Below are 25,988 nucleotides of genomic sequence, written 5' to 3'. Positions count from 1 at the left end.
CTTAGCCTCCCTCTGTAAAGAGCTGGGGTTAGAGCTCTTAGCCTCCCTCTGTAAAGAGCTGGGTGTAGAGCTCTTAGCCTACCTCTGTAAAGAGCTGGGTGTAGAGCTCTTAGCCTCCCTCTGTAAAGAGCTGGGTGTAGAGCTCTTAGCCTCCCTCTGTAAAGAGCTGGGTGTAGAGCTCTTAGCCTCCCTCTGTAAAGAGCTGGGTGTAGAGCTCTTAGCCTCCCTCTGTAAAGAGCTGGGGTTAGAGCTCTTAGCCTCCCTCTGTAAAGAGCTGGGGGTTAGAGCTCTTAGCCTCCCTCTGTAAAGAGCTGGGGGTTAGAGCTCTTAGCCTCCCTCTGTAAAGAGCTGGGGTTAGAGCTCTTAGCCTCCCTCTGTAAAGAGCTGGGTGTAGAGCTCTTAGCCTCCCCTCTGTAAAGAGCTGGGTGTAGAGCTCTTAGCCTACCTCTGTAAAGAGCTGGGTGTAGAGCTCTTAGCCTCCCTCTGTAAAGAGCTGGGGTTAGAGCTCTTAGCCTCCCTCTGTAAAGAGCTGGGTGTAGAGCTCTTAGCCTCCCTCTGTAAAGAGCTGGGTGTAGAGCTCTTAGCCTCCCTCTGTAAAGAGCTGGGGTTAGAGCTCTTAGCCTCCCTCTGTAAAGAGCTGGGGTTAGAGCTCTTAGCCTCCCTCTGTAAAGAGCTGGGGTTAGAGCTCTTAGCCTCCCTCTGTAAAGAGCTGGGGTTAGAGCTCTTAGCCTCCCTCTGTAAAGAGCTGGGGTTAGAGCTCTTAGCCTCCCTCTGTAAAGAGCTGGGTGTAGAGCTCTTAGCCTACCTCTGTAAAGAGCTGGGGTTAGAGCTCTTAGCCTCCCCCTGTAAAGAGCTGGGTGTAGAGCTCTTAGCCTCCCTCTGTAAAGAGCTGGGTGTAGAGCTCTTAGCCTACCTCTGTAAAGAGCTGGGTGTAGAGCTCTTAGCCTACCTCTGTAAAGAGCTGGGTGTAGAGCTCTTAGCCTCCCTCTGTAAAAAGCTGGGTGTAGAGCTCTTAGCCTCCCTCTGTAAAGAGCTGGGGTTAGAGCTCTTAGCCTACCTCTGTAAAGAGCTGGGTGTAGAGCTCTTAGCCTCCCTCTGTAAAGAGCTGGGTGTAGAGCTCTTAGCCTACCTCTGTAAAGAGCTGGGTGTAGAGCTCTTAGCCTCCCTCTGTAAAGAGCTGGGTGTAGAGCTCTTAGCCTCCCTCTGTAAAGAGCTGGGTGTAGAGCTCTTAGCCTCCCTCTGTAAAGAGCTGGGGTTAGAGCTCTTAGCCTCCCTCTGTAAAGAGCTGGGTGTAGAGCTCTTAGCCTCCCTCTGTAAAGAGCTGGGTGTAGAGCTCTTAGCCTCCCTCTGTAAAGAGCTGGGTGTAGAGCTCTTAGCCTCCCTCTGTAAAGAGCTGGGTGTAGAGCTCTTAGCCTACCTCTGTAAAGAGCTGGGTGTAGAGCTCTTAGCCTACCTCTGTAAAGAGCTGGGTGTAGAGCTCTTAGCCTACCTCTGTAAAGAGCTGGGGTTAGAGCTCTTGGTCGTCTCCCCTCCTGAGGCCTGGGTGGTAAAGATGGAGTTCTGGTACAGATCCTGTAACAGCTTCTGCTCATACTCCTGGTGCTTCCCCACCTGACAGACGACACAAAGCAACACAAGGACCAGGTTAGGAGGGTCAAACCTGGTGTGCAGTCTACACTATCTGCACTACTACAACCTTGGACTTCCTAGTTCATCGCCTCCCACCTCCTCCTCAACCCCTATTGGAGGAGAACGTCCCAGGTCCCTCCCCTCAGACCTTCTACAATGTGTTTTGAGAAGGAGGTAGGAGGTAGGATGTGAGGATTGGAGGAAAGATGAATTGGTCAGCTTACCTGCATTTCCTCTTTGGTGAAGCTGGCCGCCTCATCCCCCAGCTCGTGTAGATACATGCAGTCAGGCTTGGGACACTGCGTGCTCTTTAGAAAGTAGCTGCAGTATTTTGTAGTCCCTAACGAAGCCTGTAGAACACAACAGTTCTTTAGGTCAATCAAACTTGGCACCAGACATCCACATGTACTACACACGCTTGGCAATAATTCCCCAAGACGGGGATCTTGATTGAACACCAAGTGGAAAATGGGAAATGTCTTCATATCCTCAACAAAATGAAAAGTAAAACCCCTTTCAAACCAAGACGAAAAGTCGTTAACGTTACCACCAACTTGTTCTCCAACTTTTCTTTATATTGCAAAGGTATTGCCGGTAACAAAGCCTGTACTTTTATTTCCGCCAACCGAGGAAGTCATGAATGCGGTAATATGTTTAAGAGTCCCGCTAACGCCTCAGTGTAAACCTCCCCTTTCATCTTATCTACTTCGGCACGCATTAAATCAGGAACATTCTCTTGTTGTTGTCCGACATCAAACTTGTCCTTGTCATTATGAAAAACGGCATGACATCTCATCAGCATCCTGGTCCAAACAGTCTGCATGACATCTCATCAGCCTGGTCCAAACAGTCTGCATGACATCTCATCAGCCTGGTCCAAACAGTCTGCGTGACATCTCATCAGCAGCCTGGTCCAAACAGTCTGCATTACATCTCATCAGCCTGGTCCAAACAGTCTGCGTGACATCTCATCAGCATCCTGGTCCAAACAGTCTGCATGACATCTCATCAGCATCCTGGTCCAAACAGTCTGCGTGACATCTCATCAGCATCCTGGTCCAAACAGTCTGCATGACATCTCATCAGCATCCTGGTCCAAACAGTCTGCATGACATCTCATCAGCATCCTGGTCCAAACAGTCTGCATGACATCTCATCAGCCTGGTCCAAACAGTCTGCATGACATCTCATCAGCCTGGTCCAAACAGTCTGCATGACATCTCATCAGCATCCTGGTCCAAACAGTCTGCATGACATCTCATCAGCATCCTGGTCCAAACAGTCTGCATGACATCTCATCAGCATCCTGGTCCAAACAGTCTGCATGACATCTCATCAGCATCCTGGTCCAAACAGTCTGCATTACATCTCATCAGCCTGGTCCAAACAGTCTGCGTGACATCTCATCAGCCTGGTCCAAACAGTCTGCATGACATCTCATCAGCCTGGTCCAAACAGTCTGCATGACATCTCATCAGCATCCTGGTCCAAATAGTCTGCATGACATCTCATCAGCATCCTGGTCCAAACAGTCTGCATGACATCTCATCAGCATCCTGGTCCAAACAGTCTGCATGACATGGCAGCAGCCTGGTCCAAACAGTCTGCATGACATCTCATCAGTCTAGTCCAAACAATCTGTATATGTCAGGCAACTAAAATCAACTTTTGAGACAATGTTTTGGTTAGTTGCTAGCTTGTTAGCTAGCTATCCAGCTCATATAATTACCAGAACATACCCTGACAACATTTGAGTTTAACTGTAGCCACATTTTTATTGACCATAACAGAAAAATTAAACACATTACAAGGTAATTATTTACAAGTATGGCGAGCTGCTAACTAAAGTATGGCGAGCTGCTAACTAAGTATGGCGAGCTGCTAACTAAAGTATGGCGAGCTGCTAACTAAAGTATGGCGAGCTGCTAACTGAAGTATGGCGAGCTGCTAACTAAAGTATGGCGAGCTGCTAACTGAAGTATGGCGAGCTGCTAACTGAAGTATGGCGAGCTGCTAACTGAAGTATGGCGAGCTGCTAACTAAAGTATGGCGAGCTGCTAACTAAAGTATGGCGAGCTGCTAACTGAAGTATGGCGAGCTGCTAACTAAAGTATGGCGAGCTGCTAACTAAAGTATGGCGAGCTGCTAACTAAAGTATGGCGAGCTGCTAACTAAAGTATGGCGAGCTGCTAACTAAAGTATGGCGAGCTGCTAACTGAAGTATGGCGAGCTGCTAACTAAAGTATGGCGAGCTGCTAACTGAAGTATGGTAAGCTTCTAACTGAAGTATGGCGAGCTGCTAACTGAAGTATGGCGAGCTGCTAACTGAAGTATGGCGAGCTGCTAACTAAAGTATGGCGAAATGCTAACTGAAGTATGGCGAGCTGCTAACTGAAGTATGGCGAGCTGCTAACTGAAGTATGGCGAGCTGCTAACTAAAGTATGGCGAGCTGCTAACTAAAGTATGGCGAGCTGCTAACTAAAGTATGGCATGCTGCTAACTAAAGTATGGCGAGCTGCTAACTAAAGTATGGCGAGGTGCTAACTAAAGTATGGCGAGCTGCTAACTAAAGTATGGCGAGCTGCTAACTAAAGTATGGCGAGCTGCTAACTAAAGTATGGCGAGCTGCTAACTAAAGTATGGCGAGCTGCTAACTAAAGTATGGCGAGCTGCTAACTAAAGTATGGCGAGCTGCTAACTAAAGTATGGCGAGCTGCTAACTAAAGTATGGCGAGCTGCTAACTAAAGTATGGCGAGCTGCTAACTAAAGTATGGCGAGCTGCTAACTAAAGTATGGCGAGCTGCTAACTAAAGTATGGCGAGCTGCTAACTAAAGTATGGCGAGCTGCTAACTAAAGTATGGCGAGCTGCTAACTAAAGTATGGCGAGCTGCTAACTAAAGTATGGCGAGCTGCTAACTAAAGTATGGCGAGCTGCTAACTAAAGTATGGCGAGCTGCTAACTAAAGTATGGCGAGCTGCTAACTAAAGTATGGCGAGCTGCTAACTAAAGTATGGCGAGCTGCTAACTAAAGTATGGCGAGCTGCTAACTAAAGTATGGCGAGCTGCTAACTAAAGTATGGCGAGCTGCTAACTAAAGTATGGCGAGCTGCTAACTAAAGTATGGCGAAGTATGGCGAGCTGCTAACTAAAGTATGGTGAGGTGCTAACTAAAGTATGGCGAGCTGCTAACTAAAGTATGGCGAGCTGCTAACTAAAGTATGGCGAGCTGCTAACTAAAGTATGGCGAACTGCTAACTAAAGTATGGCGAGCTGCTAACTAAAGTATGGCGAGCTGCTAACTGAAGTATGGCGAGCTGCTAACTAAAGTATGGCGAGCTGCTAACTGAAGTATGGCGAGCTGCTAACTGACTGTTGTGAACGTGAAGTAACGAAAAGCAGTGCATCGTCTGAGGGATTTAGAACTTGCTGCTGTCACATTTAGGTTACCATGACAACGATACCAACAACAGGGTCAAAGTTGAATGTGTCTCGCTCCTAAGCAATGGCTATATAAAAAGTGAATGCCGACAAGAAAGAGGTAAAAAAATGTGGCTGTTGGAAAGGGGATTATAAAACATTGCCCAATTGTTTTTACAGCCAACATACCGTAAATGAGAAAGGTGTATAACTCCCAGCAGAGAAGCTGACATTTCAAATGTTAATCTGATGCAGAGATCGATTGTCTGTGCATAGACTAGATGTGTATTACCGTTGTCTCTCTTCCCAGCTTACCTTCAGTGTTCTGCCATCTACTACCAGGTTGTTGACACACTGTATTGCTCTGAGGGCGTCTTCTGACCGGATGTAGGTGACATAGGCACTGGCACTAGGACCCTGGGGACAAGACCAAGACAATGACTGGATCAATCAGTGTGTCAATCAATCAATCTGGGTACTTTATGTACTGCTATTGCACTGAGTGTTATGGCTGTATATTTACATTTACATTTTAGTCATTTAGCAGACGCTCTTATCCAGAGCGACTTACAGTTAAGTGAGTGCATACATTATTTTTATTTTTCATACTGGCCCTTCGTGGGAATCGAACCCACAACCCTGGCGTTGCAAAACGCGATGCTCTACCAACTGAGCTACATCCCTGCCGGCCATTCCCTCCCCTACCCTGGACGACGCTGGGCCAATTGTGCGCCGCCCCCATTGGTCTCCCGGTCGCGGCCGGCTACGACAGAGCCTGGATTCGAACCAGGATCTCTAGTGGCACAGCCTAGCAGTGCGATGCAGCGCCTTAGACCACTGCGCCACTCGGGAGGCCATATATGGTGCTAGTAATGCATTTCTAATGCACTCAATCAACCAACCCATCAATTAACTACAACACCTGCTGTCAATCATCCTCGCCCACAGGAAGTTCCCGCCCCTCACCTGCGAGCCAGCGTATGAGGTGCTGTTGTTGATGACCACTTTATGGACCTTCCCAAACTTCACAAAATACTCCGGCCTCTTTAGAACCTGGGATGGACAGAGAAACTGTTAGCCAAACTACATATCTTATCTAAAAACATGGTCAAACATTACCCTTATAATCATGTTACAACAGTCAATTATGCTCCAAAACAGTTACATATTCTTCCCTGGTTTGAGGCTAGTGGCTGAGTAATAATCCATAAACATTCCCTGGTTTGAGGCTAGTGGTTATCTGAGTAATAATCCATAAACATTCCCTGGTTTGAGGCTAGTGGTTATCTGAGTAATAATCCATAAACATTCCCTGGTTTGAGGCTAGTGGTTATCTGAGTAATAATCCATAAACATTCCCTGGTTTGAGGCTAGTGGTTATCTGAGTAATAATCCATAAACATTCCCTGGTTTGAGGCTAGTGGTTATCTGAGTAATAATCCATAAACATTCCCTGGTTTGAGGCTAGTGGTTATCTGAGTAATAATCCATAAACATTCCCTGGTTTGAGGCTAGTGGTTATCTGAGTAATAATCCATAAACATTCCCTGGTTTGAGGCTAGTGGTTATCTGAGTAATAATCCATAAACATTCCCTGGTTTGAGGCTAGTGGTTATCTGAGTAATAATCCATAAACATTCCCTGGTTTGAGGCTAGTGGTTATCTGAGTAATAATCCATAAACATTCCCTGGTTTGAGGCTAGTGGTTATCTGAGTAATAATCCATAAACATTCCCTGGTTTGAGGCTAGTGGTTATCTGAGTAATAATCCATAAACATTCCCTGGTTTGAGGCTAGTGGTCTGAGTAATAATCCATAAACATTCCCTGGTTTGAGGCTAGTGGTTATCTGAGTAATAATCCATAAACATTCCCTGGTTTGAGGCTAGTGGTCTGAGTAATAATCCATAAACATTCCCTGGTTTGAGGCTAGTGGTTATCTGAGTAATAATCCATAAACATTCCCTGGTTTGAGGCTAGTGGTTATCTGAGTAATAATCCATAAGCATTCCCTGGTTTGAGGCTAGTGGTTATCTGAGTAATAATCCATAAACATTCCCTGGTTTGAGGCTAGTGGTTATCTGAGTAATAATCCATAAACATTCCCTGGTTTGAGGCTAGTGGTTATCTGAGTAATAATCCATAAACATTCCCTGGTTTGAGGCTAGTGGTTATCTGAGTAATAATCCATAAACATTCCCTGGTTTGAGGCTAGTGGTTATCTGAGTAATAATCCATAAGCATTCCCTGGTTTGAGGCTAGTGGCTGAGTAATAATCCATAAACATTCCCTGGTTTGAGGCTAGTGGTTATCTGAGTAATAATCCATAAACATTCCCTGGTTTGAGGCTAGTGGTTATCTGAGTAATAATCCATAAACATTCCCTGGTTTGAGGCTAGTGGTTATCTGAGTAATAATCCATAAACATTCCCTGGTTTGAGGCTAGTGGTTATCTGAGTAATAATCCATAAACATTCCCTGGTTTGAGGCTAGTGGTTATCTGAGTAATAATCCATAAACATTCCCTGGTTTGAGGCTAGTGGTTATCTGAGTAATAATCCATAAACATTCCCTGGTTTGAGGCTAGTGGCTGAGTAATAATCCATAAACATTCCCTGGTTTGAGGCTAGTGGTTATCTGAGTAATAATCCATAAACATTCCCTGGTTTGAGGCTAGTGGTTATCTGAGTAATAATCCATAAACATTCCCTGGTTTGAGGCTAGTGGTTATCTGAGTAATAATCCACAAACATTCCAGCGTGATATTCTGATGCAGTGGCGTGTTATATTGACATTATTCTGATGCAGTGGCGTGTTATATTGACATTATTCTGATGCAGTGGCGTGTTATATTGACATTATTCTGATGCAGTGGCGTGTTATATTGACATTACTCTGATGCAGTGGCGTGTTATATTGACATTATTCTGATGCAGTGGCGTGTTATATTGACATTACTCTGATGCAGTGGCGTGTTATATTGACATTATTCTGATGCAGTGGCGTGTTATATTGACATTACTCTGATGCAGTGGCGTGTTATATTGACATTACTCTGATGCAGTGGCGTGTTATATTGATATTACACTGATGCAGTGGCGTGTTATATTGACATTATTCTGATGCAGTGGCGTGTTATATTGACATTACTCTGATGCAGTGGCGTGTTATATTGACATTATTCTGATGCAGTGGCGTGTTATATTGACATCATTCTGATGCAGTGGCGTGTTATATTGACATTCTGATGCAGTGGCGTGTTATATTGACATTATTCTGATGCAGTGGCGTGTTATATTGACATTATTCTGATGCAGTGGCGTGTTATATTGACATTCTGATGCAGTGGCGTGTTATATTGACATTACTCTGATGCAGTGGCGTGTTATATTGACATTATTCTGATGCAGTGGCGTGTTATATTGATATTACACTGATGCAGTGGCGTGTTATATTGACATTATTCTGATGCAGTGGCGTGTTATATTGACATTACACTGATGCAGTGGCGTGTTATATTGACATTACTCTGATGCAGTGGCGTGTTATATTGACATTATTCTGATGCAGTGGCGTGTTATATTGACATTACTCTGATGCAGTGGCGTGTTATATTGACATCATTCTGATGCAGTGGCGTGTTATATTGATATTACACTGATGCAGTGGCGTGTTATATTGACATTACTCTGATGCAGTGGCGTGTTATATTGACAATATTCTGATGCAGTGGCGTGTTATATTGACATTATTCTGATGCAGTGGCGTGTTATATTGACAATATTCTGATGCAGTGGCGTGTTATATTGACAATATTCTGATGCAGTGGCGTGTTATATTGACATTACTCTGATGCAGTGGCGTGTTATATTGACATTACTCTGATGCAGTGGCGTGTTATATTGACAATATTCTGATGCAGTGGCGTGTTATATTGACAATATTCTGATGCAGTGGCGTGTTATATTGACATTATTCTGATGCAGTGGCGTGTTATATTGACAATATTCTGATGCAGTGGCGTGTTATATTGACAATATTCTGATGCAGTGGCGTGTTATATTGACAATATTCTGATGCAGTGGCGTGTTATATTGACAATATTCTGATGCAGTGGCGTGTTATATTGACATTACTCTGATGCAGTGGCGTGTTATATTGACATTACTCTGATGCAGTGGCGTGTTATATTGACAATATTCTGATGCAGTGGCGTGTTATATTGACATTATTCTGATGCAGTGGCGTGTTATATTGACAATATTCTGATGCAGTGGCGTGTTATATTGACAATATTCTGATGCAGTGGCGTGTTATATTGACAATATTCTGATGCAGTGGCGTGTTATATTGACAATATTCTGATGCAGTGGCGTGTTATATTGACATTACTCTGATGCAGTGGCGTGTTATATTGACATTATTCTGATGCAGTGGCGTGTTATATTGACATTACTCTGATGCAGTGGCGTGTTATATTGACATCATTCTGATGCAGTGGCGTGTTATATTGATATTACACTGATGCAGTGGCGTGTTATATTGACATTACTCTGATGCAGTGGCGTGTTATATTGACAATATTCTGATGCAGTGGCGTGTTATATTGACATTATTCTGATGCAGTGGCGTGTTATATTGACAATATTCTGATGCAGTGGCGTGTTATATTGACAATATTCTGATGCAGTGGCGTGTTATATTGACAATATTCTGATGCAGTGGCGTGTTATATTGACAATATTCTGATGCAGTGGCGTGTTATATTGACATTACTCTGATGCAGTGGCGTGTTATATTGACATCATTCTGATGCAGTGGCGTGTTATATTGATATTACACTGATGCAGTGGCGTGTTATATTGACATTACTCTGATGCAGTGGCGTGTTATATTGACAATATTCTGATGCAGTGGCGTGTTATATTGACATTATTCTGATGCAGTGGCGTGTTATATTGACAATATTCTGATGCAGTGGCGTGTTATATTGACAATATTCTGATGCAGTGGCGTGTTATATTGACAATATTCTGATGCAGTGGCGTGTTATATTGACAATATTCTGATGCAGTGGCGTGTTATATTGACATTACTCTGATGCAGTGGCGTGTTATATTGACATTATTCTGATGCAGTGGCGTGTTATATTGACATTATTCTACTGTGATTTCATATAGAGAATAAACTGGGAGAGGTGAATGAGGCTGCAGTGGGGTGTTATATTGACATTATTCTACTGTGATTTTATATAGAGAATAAACTGGGAGAGGTGAATGAGGCTGCAGTGGGGTGTTATATTGACATTATTCTACTGTGATTTCATATAGAGAATAAACTGGGAGAGGTGAATGAGGCTGCAGTGGGGTGTTATATTGACATTATTCTGCTGTGATTTCATATAGAGAATAAACTGGGAGAGGTGAATGAGGCTGCAGTGGCGTGTTATATTGACATTATTCTGCTGTGATTTCATATAGAGAATAAACTGGGAGAGGTGAATGAGGCTGCAGTGGGGTGTTATATTGACATTATTCTGCTGTGATTTCATATAGAGAATAAACTGGGAGAGGTGAATGAGGCTGCAGTGGCGTGTTATATTGACATTATTCTGCTGTGATTTCATATAGAGAATAAACTGGGAGAGGTGAATGAGGCTGCAGTGGGGTGTTATATTGACATTATTCTACTGTGATTTCATATAGAGAATAAACTGGGAGAGGTGAATGAGGCTGCAGTGGGGTGTTATATTGACATTATTCTACTGTGATTTCATATAGAGAATAAACTGGGAGAGGTGAATGAGGCTGCAGTGGGGTGTTATATTGACATTATTCTACTGTGATTTCATATAGAGAATAAACTGGGAGAGGTGAATGAGGCTGCAGTGGCGTGTTATATTGACATTATTCTGCTGTGATTTCATATAGAGAATAAACTGGGAGAGGTGAATGAGGCTGCAGTGGCGTGTTATATTGACATTATTCTACTGTGATTTCATATAGAGAATAAACTGGGAGAGGTGAATGAGGCTGCAGTGGCGTGTTATATTGACATTATTCTACTGTGATTTCATATAGAGAATAAACTGGGAGAGGTGAATGAGGCTGCAGTGGCGTGTTATATTGACATTATTCTGCTGTGATTTCATATAGAGAATAAACTGGGAGAGGTGAATGAGGCTGCAGTGGGGTGTTATATTGACATTATTCTACTGTGATTTCATATAGAGAATAAACTGGGAGAGGTGAATGAGGCTGCAGTGGGGTGTTATATTGACATTATTCTACTGTGATTTCATATAGAGAATAAACTGGGAGAGGTGAATGAGGCTGCAGTGGGGTGTTATATTGACATTATTCTACTGTGATTTCATATAGAGAATAAACTGGGAGAGGTGAATGAGGCTGCAGTGGGGTGTTATATTGACATTATTCTACTGTGATTTCATATAGAGAATAAACTGGGAGAGGTGAATGAGGCTGCAGTGGGGTGTTATATTGACATTATTCTACTGTGATTTCATATAGAGAATAAACTGGGAGAGGTGAATGAGGCTGCAGTGGGGTGTTATATTGACATTACTCTACTGTGATTTCATATAGAGAATAAACTGGGAGAGGTGAATGAGGCTGCAGTGGGGTGTTATATTGACATTATTCTACTGTGATTTCATATAGAGAATAAACTGGGAGAGGTGAATGAGGCTGCAGTGGGGTGTTATATTGACATTATTCTACTGTGATTTCATATAGAGAATAAACTGGGAGAGGTGAATGAGGCTGCAGTGGGGTGTTATATTGACATTATTCTACTGTGATTTCATATAGAGAATAAACTGGGAGAGGTGAATGAGGCTGCAGTGGGGTGTTATATTGACATTATTCTACTGTGATTTCATATAGAGAATAAACTGGGAGAGGTGAATGAGGCTGCAGTGGGGTGTTATATTGACATTATTCTACTGTGATTTCATATAGAGAATAAACTGGGAGAGGTGAATGAGGCTGCAGTGGGGTGTTATATTGACATTATTCTACTGTGATTTCATATAGAGAATAAACTGGGAGAGGTGAATGAGGCTGCAGTGGGGTGTTATATTGACATTATTCTACTGTGATTTCATATAGAGAATAAACTGGGAGAGGTGAATGAGGCTGCAGTGGGGTGTTATATTGACATTATTCTACTGTGATTTCATATAGAGAATAAACTGGGAGAGGTGAATGAGGCTGCAGTGGGGTGTTATATTGACATTATTCTACTGTGATTTCATATAGAGAATAAACTGGGAGAGGTGAATGAGGCTGCAGTGGGGTGTTATATTGACATTATTCTACTGTGATTTCATATAGAGAATAAACTGGGAGAGGTGAATGAGGCTGCAGTGGGGTGTTATATTGACATTATTCTGCTGTGATTTCATATAGAGAATAAACTGGGAGAGGTGAATGAGGCTGCAGTGGCGTGTTATATTGACATTATTCTACTGTGATTTCATATAGAGAATAAACTGGGAGAGGTGAATGAGGCTGCAGTGGGGTGTTATATTGACATTATTCTGCTGTGATTTCATATAGAGAATAAACTGGGAGAGGTGAATGAGGCTGCAGTGGGCGTGTTATATTGACATTATTCTACTGTGATTTCATATAGAGAATAAACTGGGAGAGGTGAATGAGGCTGCAGTGGCGTGTTATATTGACATTATTCTACTGTGATTTCATATAGAGAATAAACTGGGAGAGGTGAATGAGGCTGCAGTGGCGTGTTATATTGACATTATTCTGCTGTGATTTCATATAGAGAATAAACTGGGAGAGGTGAATGAGGCTGCAGTGGGGTGTTATATTGACATTATTCTACTGTGATTTCATATAGAGAATAAACTGGGAGAGGTGAATGAGGCTGCAGTGGGGTGTTATATTGACATTATTCTACTGTGATTTCATATAGAGAATAAACTGGGAGAGGTGAATGAGGCTGCAGTGGGGTGTTATATTGACATTATTCTACTGTGATTTCATATAGAGAATAAACTGGGAGAGGTGAATGAGGCTGCAGTGGGGTGTTATATTGACATTACTCTACTGTGATTTCATATAGAGAATAAACTGGGAGAGGTGAATGAGGCTGCAGTGGGGTGTTATATTGACATTATTCTACTGTGATTTCATATAGAGAATAAACTGGGAGAGGTGAATGAGGCTGCAGTGGGGTGTTATATTGACATTATTCTACTGTGATTTCATATAGAGAATAAACTGGGAGAGGTGAATGAGGCTGCAGTGGGGTGTTATATTGACATTATTCTACTGTGATTTCATATAGAGAATAAACTGGGAGAGGTGAATGAGGCTGCAGTGGGGTGTTATATTGACATTATTCTACTGTGATTTCACATAGAGAATAAACTGGGAGAGGTGAATGAGGCTGCAGTGGGGTGTTATATTGACATTATTCTACTGTGATTTCATATAGAGAATAAACTGGGAGAGGTGAATGAGGCTGCAGTGGGGTGTTATATTGACATTATTCTACTGTGATTTCATATAGAGAATAAACTGGGAGAGGTGAATGAGGCTGCAGTGGGGTGTTATATTGACATTATTCTACTGTGATTTCATATAGAGAATAAACTGGGAGAGGTGAATGAGGCTGCAGTGGGGTGTTATATTGACATTATTCTACTGTGATTTCATATAGAGAATAAACTGGGAGAGGTGAATGAGGCTGCAGTGGGGTGTTATATTGACATTATTCTACTGTGATTTCATATAGAGAATAAACTGGGAGAGGTGAATGAGGCTGCAGTGGGGTGTTATATTGACATTATTCTACTGTGATTTCATATAGAGAATAAACTGGGAGAGGTGAATGAGGCTGCAGTGGGGTGTTATATTGACATTATTCTGCTGTGATTTCATATAGAGAATAAACTGGGAGAGGTGAATGAGGCTGCAGTGGGGTGTTATATTGACATTATTCTGCTGTGATTTCATATAGAGAATAAACTGGGAGAGGTGAATGAGGCTGCAGTGGGGTGTTATATTGACATTATTCTACTGTGATTTCATATAGAGAATAAACTGGGAGAGGTGAATGAGGCTGCAGTGGGGTGTTATATTGACATTATTCTACTGTGATTTCATATAGAGAATAAACTGGGAGAGGTGAATGAGGCTGCAGTGGGGTGTTATATTGACATTATTCTACTGTGATTTCATATAGAGAATAAACTGGGAGAGGTGAATGAGGCTGCAGTGGGGTGTTATATTGACATTATTCTACTGTGATTTCATATAGAGAATAAACTGGGAGAGGTGAATGAGGCTGCAGTGGGGTGTTATATTGACATTATTCTACTGTGATTTCATATAGAGAATAAACTGGGAGAGGTGAATGAGGCTGCAGTGGGGTGTTATATTGACATTACTCTACTGTGATTTCATATAGAGAATAAACTGGGAGAGGTGAATGAGGCTGCAGTGGGGTGTTATATTGACATTATTCTACTGTGATTTCATATAGAGAATAAACTGGGAGAGGTGAATGAGGCTGCAGTGGGGTGTTATATTGACATTATTCTACTGTGATTTCATATAGAGAATAAACTGGGAGAGGTGAATGAGGCTGCAGTGGGGTGTTATATTGACATTATTCTACTGTGATTTCATATAGAGAATAAACTGGGAGAGGTGAATGAGGCTGCAGTGGGGTGTTATATTGACATTATTCTACTGTGATTTCATATAGAGAATAAACTGGGAGAGGTGAATGAGGCTGCAGTGGGGTGTTATATTGACATTATTCTACTGTGATTTCATATAGAGAATAAACTGGGAGAGGTGAATGAGGCTGCAGTGGGGTGTTATATTGACATTATTCTACTGTGATTTCATATAGAGAATAAACTGGGAGAGGTGAATGAGGCTGCAGTGGGGTGTTATATTGACATTATTCTACTGTGATTTCATATAGAGAATAAACTGGGAGAGGTGAATGAGGCTGCAGTGGGGTGTTATATTGACATTATTCTACTGTGATTTCATATAGAGAATAAACTGGGAGAGGTGAATGAGGCTGCAGTGGGGTGTTATATTGACATTATTCTACTGTGATTTCATATAGAGAATAAACTGGGAGAGGTGAATGAGGCTGCAGTGGCGTGTTATATTGACATTATTCTACTGTGATTTCATATAGAGAATAAACTGGGAGAGGTGAATGAGGCTGCAGTGGGGTGTTATATTGACATTATTCTACTGTGATTTCATATAGAGAATAAACTGGGAGAGGTGAATGAGGCTGCAGTGGCGTGTTATATTGACATTATTCTACTGTGATTTCATATAGAGAATAAACTGGGAGAGGTGAATGAGGCTGCAGTGGGGTGTTATATTGACATTATTCTACTGTGATTTCATATAGAGAATAAACTGGGAGAGGTGAATGAGGCTGCAGTGGCGTGTTATATTGACATTATTCTACTGTGATTTCATATAGAGAATAAACTGGGAGAGGTGAATGAGGCTGCAGTGGGGTGTTATATTGACATTATTCTACTGTGATTTCATATAGAGAATAAACTGGGAGAGGTGAATGAGGCTGCAGTGGGGTGTTATATTGACATTATTCTACTGTGATTTCATATAGAGAATAAACTGGGAGAGGTGAATGAGGCTGCAGTGGGGTGTTATATTGACATTATTCTGCTGTGATTTCATATAGAGAATAAACTGGGAGAGGTGAATGAGGCTGCAGTGGGGTGTTATATTGACATTATTCTACTGTGATTTCATATAGAGAATAAACTGGGAGAGGTGAATGAGGCTGCAGTGGGGTGTTATATTGACATTATTCTACTGTGATTTCATATAGAGAATAAACTGGGAGAGGTGAATGAGGCTGCAGTGGGGTGTTATATTGACATTATTCTGCTGTGATTTCATATAGAGAATAAACTGGGAGAGGTGAATGAGGCTGCAGTGGGGTGTTATATTGACATTATTCTGCTGTGATTTCATATAGAGAATAAACTGGGAGAGGTGAATGAGGCTGCAGTGGGGTGTTATATTGACATTACTCTACTGTGATTTCATATAGAGAATAAACTGGGAGAGGTGAATGAGGCTGCAGTGGGGTGTTATATTGACATTATTCTGCTGTGATTTCATATAGAGAATAAACTGGGAGAGGTGAATGAGGCTGCAGTGGGGTGTTATATTGACATTATTCTGCTGTGATTTCATATAGAGAATAAACTGGGAGAGGTGAATGAGGATGCAGTGGGGTGTTATATTGACATTATTCTACTGTGATTTCATATAGAGAATAAACTGGGAGAGGTGAATGAGGATGCAGTGGGGTGTTATATTGACATTATTCTACTGTGATTTCATATAGAGAATAAACTGGGAGAGGTGAATGAGGATGCAGTGGGGTGTTATATTGACATTATTCTACTGTGATTTCATATAGAGAATAAACTGGGAGAGGTGAATGAGGATGCAGTGGGGTGTTATATTGACATTATTCTACTGTGATTTCATATAGAGAATAAACTGGGAGAGTTGAATGAGGCTGCAGTGGGGTGTTATATTGACATTATTCTACTGTGATTTCATATAGAGAATAAACTGGGAGAGGTGAATGAGGCTGCAGTGGGGTGTTATATTGACATTATTCTACTGTGATTTCATATAGAGAATAAACTGGGAGAGGTGAATGAGGCTGCAGTGGGGTGTTGCGTAATTCACCATCTGTAGGGACGAGGGAGAAATCCCTGTCAGGGGCCTAATCAATAAGTAAACTACTGGGGGGGGAAAGTATCTTAATTTCTGAAAGGTGATTGAAGAGATTTAGGCCTACATTTAGATATGATTAAACCACAATGTACAGGAAGCAGTTACTGTACATCTAAGCACGTTGTTCCTACTTCCTGTTGGAGAAAAATCACAGAAACACAGACCTAGAGGGGAAAAGGCTGATGCTACACATTTCAAAGGAGAACAAACATCTGCCATGATCTGCAGTGAGGAGGTTTCTGATCGGATGTGCTGGTGGTTTCTGTGGAAGGAGTCCAGGGTAGTGAGAGGGGTAATGAAGGAAGGGGTTGGATGTGCTGGTGGTTTCTGTGGAAGGAGTCCAGGGTAGTGAGAGGGGTAATGAAGGAAGGGGTTGGATGTGCTGGTGGTTTCTGTGGAAGGAGTCCAGGGTAGTGAGAGGGGTAATGAAGGAAGTGGTTGGTTGTGTTGGTGGTTTCTGTGGAAGGAGTCCAGGGTAGTGAGAGGGGTAATGAAGGAAGGGGTTGGATGTGCTGGTGGTTTCTGTGGAGTTTTAATGATGAAACATTCCTGGTTCATTTCTACCCCAGAGGGGAAACAAAGCATATTACCCATAAGTCTTACTTCACATCATAAACTAGCTCTGCTCTATAATCTCATCTTCTACAGATTATATCACACTCCACTGCCTCCCCCAAGTTTCCCTCAGAGCTGACTGAGTCAACCTCCCTCTCTCTCTACAGTCCTAATTAATTAGCTGGATTTATAGGAAGGAGGGAAGGAAGGATCATCTCAGAGCAGTCCTTGATGACGATAGTGAACTAATATTCCCTATCGTTCCTTGAGGAGTGTTATTCTCAGTTCTCTGGGTGTCTGTCGGTGTGTGTTCCTACCTCAGGGTCGGCCAGTCTCTGCGACAGCCCCACCAGGAAGACCAGGTTTCGCTGCACCACCCTGACGCTGGCCAGGTGCTTCCTGTTCTCCGTCACCTTCTGCTTCCTCTCTACCTGTTTAGCCCTCTTCTCATTCCTTATCCTCTGCAGCTCCTCCGCTGACAGGGGCTTGTATACCGCTGGGTCCTCTGGGTACGGCTGGTACAGAGAGAGAGGAGCATGTTAGATACATGGACAGGGGGGCTTGTATACCGCTGGGTCCTCTGGGTACGGCTGGTACAGAGAGAGAGGAGCATGTTAGATACATGGACAGGGGGCTTCACCGCTGGATCCTCTGGGTACGGCTGGTACAGAGAGAGAGGAGCATGTTAGATACATGGACAGGGGGGCTTCACCGCTGGGTCCTCTGGGTACGGCTGGTACAGAGAGAGAGGAGCATGTTAGATACATGGACAGGGGGGCTTCACCGCTGGGTCCTCTGGGTACGGCTGGTACAGAGAGAGAGGAGAATGTTAGATACATGGACAGGGGGCTTCACCGCTGGGTCCTCTGGGTACGGCTGGTACAGAGAGAGAGGAGAATGTTAGATACATGGACAGGGGGGCTTGTACACCGCTGGGTCCTCTGGGTACGGCTGGTACAGAGAGAGAGGAGCATGTTAGATAAATGGACAGGGGGCTTCACCGCTGGAGAACCCTGGAATGACGAGGAGATCAGCATGAAATCCAGGAATCCTTCGACCAGGATTTCTGGAAAACCAGGGAATTCTGGGAAACCATGGAATTCTGGGAAACCAGGGAATTCTGGGAAATTGACAGGAATTCTGCAACCCTGACAACCACTGACACTTAATGACTATCGGGGTCATCTCTGTATGCATGTCATTTTTACACAGTAGACCGCTCTCATACTTTCTGGAAATACCAGTGGAGTACTAACCTAACTCACTAACCCTCCTAACCAGTGGAATTTATCAAAATCGATCAACTGGACTGGCCAGTCAGAGAGTCATTTCCAACCAAAAGGAGAAAAGGAGAAAGTATTGTCACGGTAAAGCCTGTTCCTTAAGCTGTGTGGGTGTCACCTCTGACAGCTGTGTTGTCCTGATGAGAACATTTTACATTTACGTCATTTAGCAGACGCTCTTATCCAGAGCCACTTACACATTGGTGCATTCAACTTATGATAGCCAGTGGGTCAACCACTTTACAATATGTTTTTGTTTTTTTGGGGGGTGGGTTGGGGTAAGGGGGTGGGTAGAAGGATTACTTTATCCTATCCCAGGTATTCCTTAAAGAGGTGGGGTTTCAAGTGTCTCCGGAAGGTGGTGAGTGACTCCGCTGTCCTGGCGTCGTGAGGGAGCTTGTTCCACCATTGGGGAGCCAGAGCAGCGAACAGTTTTGACTGGGCTGAGCGGGAACTATGCTTCCGCAGAGGAAGGGGAGCCAGCAGGCCAGAGGTGGATGAACGCAATGCCCTCGTTTGGGTGTAGGGACTGATCAGAGCCTGAAGGTACGGAGGTGCCGTTCCCCTCACTGCTCCATAGGCAAGCACCATGGTCTTGTAGCAGATGCGAGCTTCAACTGGAAGCCAGTGGAGTGTGCGGAGGAGGGGGGTGACGTGAGAGAACTTGGGAAGGTTGAACACCAGACGGGCTGCAGCGTTCTGGATGAGTTGTAGGGTTTTAATGGCACAGGCAGGGAGCCCAGCCAACAGCGAGTTGCAGTAATCCAGACGGGAGATGACAAAACACTTAGAACAGTAGAATGCTTTAAGAACCCTGCCCTAGGCTGGTACCAGTGTTCTGTTAGCAGAGCTCTCTGGGACCTGGATAAACACACCTCTATGGAGCTGCTGCTAGCTACAATACACTGGCAGGAACCTGGGTGGGTGTGCCAATCCTCAGGCTATGGGGATCTAGGAGAGGAAATGTTACTGGAGTGATTTGAGGAAATGTGTTATTCTGAACACGTTCCAGTGCTGTTCAATTGTTCACCGTATTGAGATAAATAAAAGTACAATGTTTTGACATTTCCCTATCACAGCGAAACATATTGTTTCTATGTTACGGTGAGTGGGGGGGGACTACAGAGCCATACTGAACATCTATTTATGACAGAAGGCGGGTGGGTTAATTCGGACAGAGAAGGCAGGTGGGTTAATTCAGACAGAGAAGGCAGGTGGGTTAATTCGGACAGAGAAGGCAGGTGGGTTAATTCGGACAGAGAAGGCAGGTGGGTTAATTCAGACAGAGAAGGCAGGTGGGTTAATTCGGACAGAGAAGGCAGGTGGGTTAATTCAGACAGAGAAGGCGGGTGGGTTAATTCGGACAGAGCAGGCAGGTGGGTTAATTCAGACAGAGCAGGCGGGTGGGTTAATTCAGACAGAGCAGGCGGGTGGGTTAATTCAGACAGAGAAGGCAGGTGGGTTAATTCAGACAGAGAAGGCGGGTGGGTTAATTCGGACAGAGCAGGCAGGTGGGTTAATTCAGACAGAGCAGGCGGGTGGGTTAATTCAGACAGAGCAGGCGGGTGGGTTAATTCAGACAGAGAAGGCAGGTGGGTTAATTCAGACAGAGAAGGCAGGTGGGTTAATTCGGACAGAGAAGGCAGGTGGGTTAATTCGGACAGAGAAGGCAGGTGGGTTAATTCGGACAGAGAAGGCAGGTAGGTTAAGGTGTAGGTACCTTTCTGCAGGCACTTCTCTGCTGTACGGACGTGGTGCCAGCAGAAGTTAAGGTATGGTTTAGTATAGGATATGGGGTAGGGGTTAGACTAGGGTATGGTTTAGTATAGGATATGGGGTAGGGGTTAGACTAGGGTATGGTTTAGTATAGGATATGGGGTAGGGGTTAGACTAGGGTATGGTTTAGTATAGGATATGGGGTAGGGGTTAGGGGTTAGACTAGGGTATGGTTTAGTATAGGATATGGGGTAGGGGTTAGACTAGGGTATGGTTTAGTACAGGATATGGGGTAGGGGTTAGACTAGGGTATGGTTTAGTATAGGATATGGGGTAGGGGTTAGACTAGGGTATGGTTTAGTACAGGATATGGGGTAGGGGTTAGACTAGGGTATGGTTTAGTATAGGATATGGGGTAGGGGTTAGACTAGGGTATGGTTTAGTATAGGATATGGGGTAGGGGTTAGACTAGGGTATGGTTTAGTATAGGATATGGGGTAGGGGTTAGACTAGGGTATGGTTTAGTATAGGATATGGGGTAGGGGTTAGACTAGGGTATGGTTTAGTATAGGATATGGGGTAGGGGTTAGACTAGGGTATGGTTTAGTACAGGATATGGGGTAGGGGTTAGACTAGGGTATGGTTTAGTATAGGATATGGGGTAGGGGTTAGACTAGGGTATGGTTTAGTATAGGATATGGGGTAGGGGTTAGACTAGGGTATGGTTTAGTATAGGATATGGGGTAGGGGGTTAGACTAGGGTATGGTTTAGTATAGGATATGGGGTAGGGGTTTAGACTAGGGTATGGTTTAGTATAGGATATGGGGTAGGGGTTAGACTAGGGTATGGTTTAGTATAGGATATGGGGTAGGGGTTAGACTAGGGTATGGTTTAGTATAGGATATGGGGTAGGGGTTAGACTAGGGTATGGTTTAGTATAGGATATGGGGTAGGGGTTAGACTAGGGTATGGTTTAGTATAGGATATGGGGTAGGGGTTAGACTAGGGTATGGTTTAGTATAGGATATGGGGTAGGGGTTAGACTAGGGTATGGTTTAGTATAGGATATGGGGTAGGGGTTAGACTAGGGTATGGTTTAGTATAGGATATGGGGTAGGGGTTAGACTAGGGTATGGTTTAGTATAGGATATGGGGTAGGGGTTAGACTAGGGTATGGTTTAGTATAGGATATGGGGTAGGGGTTAGGGGTTAGACTAGGGTATGGTTTAGTATAGGATATGGGGTAGGGGTTAGACTAGGGTATGGTTTAGTATAGGATATGGGGTAGGGGTTAGGGGTTAGACTAGGGTATGGTTTAGTATAGGATATGGGGTAGGGGTTAGACTAGGGTATGGTTTAGTATAGGATATGGGGTAGGGGTTAGACTAGGGTATGGTTTAGTATAGGATATGGGGTAGGGGGTTAGACTAGGGTATGGTTTAGTATAGGATATGGGGTAGGGGTTAGACTAGGGTATGGTTTAGTATAGGATATGGGGTAGGGGTTAGACTAGGGTATGGTTTAGTATAGGATATGGGGTAGGGGTTAGACTAGGGTATGGTTTAGTATAGGATATGGGGTAGGGGTTAGACTAGGGTATGGTTTAGTACAGGATATGGGGTAGGGGTTAGACTAGGGTATGGTTTAGTATAGGATATGGGGTAGGGGTTAGACTAGGGTATGGTTTAGTACAGGATATGGGGTAGGGGTTAGACTAGGGTATGGTTTAGTATAGGATATGGGGTAGGGGTTAGACTAGGGTATGGTTTAGTATAGGATATGGGGTAGGGGTTAGACTAGGGTATGGTTTAGTACAGGATATGGGGTAGGGGTTAGACTAGGGTATGGTTTAGTATAGGATATGGGGTAGGGGTTAGACTAGGGTATGGTTTAGTATAGGATATGGGGTAGGGGTTAGACTAGGGTATGGTTTAGTATAGGATATGGGGTAGGGGTTACTAGGGTAACGTACCTTTCTGCAGGCAGGGCAGAGGCCGTTCTCGTCTGTGCGGATCCGGTGCCAGCAGAAGCGGCAGATCTGGTAGCCGCAGGTGCAGGGGAAGAAGTTGACGTCGTCTATCTCCAGCGGCTCCATACACAGAGGACACTCCATGGGGTCCATATCCTTCACCTCTGGACTGCAGGACATCCAGGACAATATGCAGAGAGACCGGTGGCAGGGGGCAGTGGCAGAGCAGGCTGGAGAGACACCAGGTGGCAGGGGGCAGTGGCAGAGCAGGCTGGAGAGTCACCAGGTGGCAGGGGGCAGTGGCAGAGCAGGCTGGAGAGTCACCAGGTGGCAGGGGGCAGTGGCAGAGCAGGCTGGAGAGACACCGGGGAAGAGAGAGATTAGAATACTGAACGCAAAGTCCCACCAGTGGGCAAAGTGTATAGAATAGCAGGAAATTAGCTTTAAAACTGCAACATTTCCTTTCCGCCAACAAGAGGGCCGTGAACAGTTTGGGGTAGCACGTGTCGCGAGGTGGAGGGGGGGGGGTTCGTTACTACGTCGATAAAGGATTACATCTATCCAGACCTTTGTGTGACCAGACCTACTGAAAACAGTAGCTGGTTGAGTAGCCCTGCTGTCAGTGCAGTGTGAGGGAATACCAGCACAATGTCAGAGAGACGCAGAGAGCATGAACAGAGCCTTCTAAAATGGCACCCTATCCCCCCCCCTACTACTTTTGACGAGGGCCCAGGGCTCTGTAGCGCACTTTGTAGGGGATAGGGTGCCACGTAGGCCGCAAACAAAAGTCTGAGGGGCTAAGTGTAATACCTGCACATTCAGCAAACCATACGGACTCACACAGTACCGTACAGGGAAAAACAACGATTGGCTGAAATAAAAAAGGGGGTCTCTGGGTGAACGTTTGTCTGAGTGAGTCTCGTGACCCGGTCTTTCTCTCAGCGGTTGGTTTTCATTCTGTCCTGTGGCCCGTTTTCAACACAGCCATTTGAGGATTGAAATTGATTTAGTGGTCTGTACACTTCTTTATAGACTTTTCATGTTAATCTACACAAGAAGAACGCAGAGCGAAAAAGAGGAGGAGCCATACAGGTTGAAATACAGGACTACGCTTTTAAGTCTTAACCGAAACACTACAAATAATGAGTTGCTGTTTCCGGTTTTAACCGGCTAAAGCCTCCCGCGTGCTTTGGTTCGGCTGGTGACTAGGAACTCGGCTGGGAGAACCCAAGGAGTGTGCTCCATACTCCCTTAAAAAGACCTTCGCTTGAAAAACTATTTTTTCTTAAAAGCGGCAATAGTACCGTTTGTCCATCTTGAGACGCCGTAGCCAGTATACACTTCCTCAAAAATAGTCAGAATTAAATCGAAGATAACTCAAGAAATCTGTGAATCATTTTGACGTGGAGATCTTAGTCAACCAATTTGACGTCTAACACTAAAGATGTTTTGGGCAATATTTCTCAAGTGAAAAAATTTGCATGAAAGCGATTCGTCTCTCGTTGAATGACTTCACTTTGGCTACGGACTTAGTCTTGCATTGAAGTAAAAATGTCTTGGGCAATAAAAGCCCCCCAAAGAAGAGCTGCCGAAGCCCAAAAAACAAACAAAAATATCATAAAACATCGTCATAATATATGCAGGAACTGTTCCAAACCGTTTGAGATGGGAAGCATGCCGACGCCTTAAGCAAAGAGGATGAAACTAACCATAATAATACACACCCCATCGCTCTGCAGCCCTTCCTCATCCAACAGATGACGTCCTCTTCACGTGACGTCTGAACAGCTGAGACGTTTAAACTGACAGAGGAGACATCAGGTGTGACGTGAGGAGTGTTGTTCCCCACCCACGTAGTGTTGTTCCCCCACCCACGTAGTGTTGTTCCCCCACCCACGTATTCAGGGAAGGTCTGATTCACAACAACTATGAGCATTCAGACTACAGATACACAGTGCATTCGGAAAGTATTCAGACACACAGGGACACTGACACGCACAAAGAAAGGAGAGAGGATGAAGTCATCTTTCCCTCTCTCTCTCTCTCACACACACACTCACACACTGCAAGAAGTTGACTCCAGGAAGGCTGAGTCAGAGAGAGGCACACTGGAGGACTCCCCCAGAGAGGATCACAGGTAAATAAGACTCATCAAGCTCTCATGAGGGTGTCTCTGAATGATGTGCAGGACAACAACAAGGGCCAACAATCCATCCCCAGAGCTCTGGCTTTTTAATTGGGAAAGGATCACCTAATTCTCAGTGATTGACTCTACTGCTTGAGTAAGCAATACGGTACATACACTACGTGACCAAAAGTATGTGGACACCTGCTCGTACCAACATCTCATTACATAATCATGGGCATTAATATGGAGTTGGTCCCCCCTTTGCTGCTATAACAGCCTCCACTCTTCTGGGAAGGCTTTCTACTAGATGTTGGAACATTGCTGTGGGGACTTGCTTCCATTCAGCCACAAGAGCATTAGTGAGGTCGGGCACTGATGTTGGGCGATTAGGCCTGGCTCGCAGTCGGCGTTCCAATTCATCCCAAAGGTGTTCGATGGGGTTGAGGTCAGGGCTCTGTGCAGGCCAGCCATGTTCTTCCACACCGATCTCGACAAACCATTTTTGTATGGACCTCGCTTTGTGCACGTGGGCATTGTCATGCTGAAACAGGAAAGGGCCTTCCCCAAACTGTTGCCACAAAGTTGGAAGCACAAAATCGTCATTGTATGCTGTAACGTTAAGATTTCCCTTCACTGGAACTACGGGGCCGAGCCCGAACCATGAAAAACAGCCCCAGACCACTATTCCTCCTCCACCAAACTTTACAGTTTGAACTATGCATTTCGGGCAGGTGGCGTTCTCCTGGCATCCGCCAAACCCAGATTTGTCCGTCGGACTGCCAGATGGTGAAGCGTGATTCATCACTCCAACAGCTGCGGCTGAAATAGCTGAATCCACTAATTTGAAGGGGTGTCCAAACACTTTATTTATATAGTGTAGGCCTAATGGTCAAGGAAAATAACCAATATAACTTCATGTTTCATGCTAACAGATGCATTTTCATCTTGTATTTCCAGGGCAACATACTGGTTAGCAAAACCTTTGGTTGAATCTCCTCAAAATTTGAAAATACCTTTTTTACAAAACAATGGTCTCTTGAGGAAGCTTTAGGCTGCCGCTTGGGCTCGCATCAACAAGTGTTCTGGTGCAAAGAGCTGGTGATAATGACTGGTTCTCTTCAGGCTGCATCTTGTTCTGGTTCTCACAGAGAGAGAGAGAGAGAGAGAGAGAAAATGTCTCTTCAGGCTGCATCTTGTTCTGGTTCTCACAGAGAGAGAGAGAGAATGTCTCTTCAGACTGCATCTTGTTCTGGTTCTCACAGAGAGAGAGAGAGAGAGAGAGAGAGAGAGAGAGAATGTCTCTTCAGGCTGCATCTTGTTCTGGTTCTCACAGAGAGAGAGAGAGAGAGAGAGAGAGAGAAAATGTCTCTTCAGGCTGCATCTTGTTCTGGTTCTCACAGAGAGAGAGAGAATGTCTCTTCAGGCTGCATCTTGTTCTGGTTCTCACAGAGAGAGAGAATGTCTCTTCAGGCTGCATCTT

General features: G+C 44.3%; 1 protein-coding gene across 3 annotated transcripts in view; it reads right to left on the bottom strand.

Annotated features, from left to right (window-relative positions):
• Positions 1–25,988, bottom strand: part of cnot4b (CCR4-NOT transcription complex, subunit 4b) — an 86,216-nt gene that overhangs the window by 50,082 nt on the left and 10,146 nt on the right. For all 3 annotated transcript variants that reach the window (XM_045215459.1, XM_045215461.1, XM_045215460.1), the window contains exons 2-7: positions 22,384–22,733; positions 17,729–17,926; positions 6,017–6,103; positions 5,366–5,467; positions 1,854–1,979; positions 1,490–1,611 (exon numbers count right to left, since the gene is read on the bottom strand). In XM_045215459.1, the coding sequence (XP_045071394.1) occupies positions 1,490–1,611; positions 1,854–1,979; positions 5,366–5,467; positions 6,017–6,103; positions 17,729–17,926; positions 22,384–22,560 (812 nt within the window). In that variant the 5' untranslated portion in view covers positions 22,561–22,733. The remainder of the gene's footprint in view (positions 1–1,489; positions 1,612–1,853; positions 1,980–5,365; positions 5,468–6,016; positions 6,104–17,728; positions 17,927–22,383; positions 22,734–25,988) is intronic.

This window comes from Coregonus clupeaformis, unplaced genomic scaffold (assembly GCF_020615455.1).
Source record: "Coregonus clupeaformis isolate EN_2021a unplaced genomic scaffold, ASM2061545v1 scaf0447, whole genome shotgun sequence".
Lineage (NCBI taxonomy): Eukaryota > Metazoa > Chordata > Actinopteri > Salmoniformes > Salmonidae > Coregonus > Coregonus clupeaformis.
The sequence above is the reverse complement of the archived record's forward strand: the minus strand, read 5'-3'. Positions and strand labels throughout refer to the sequence as shown.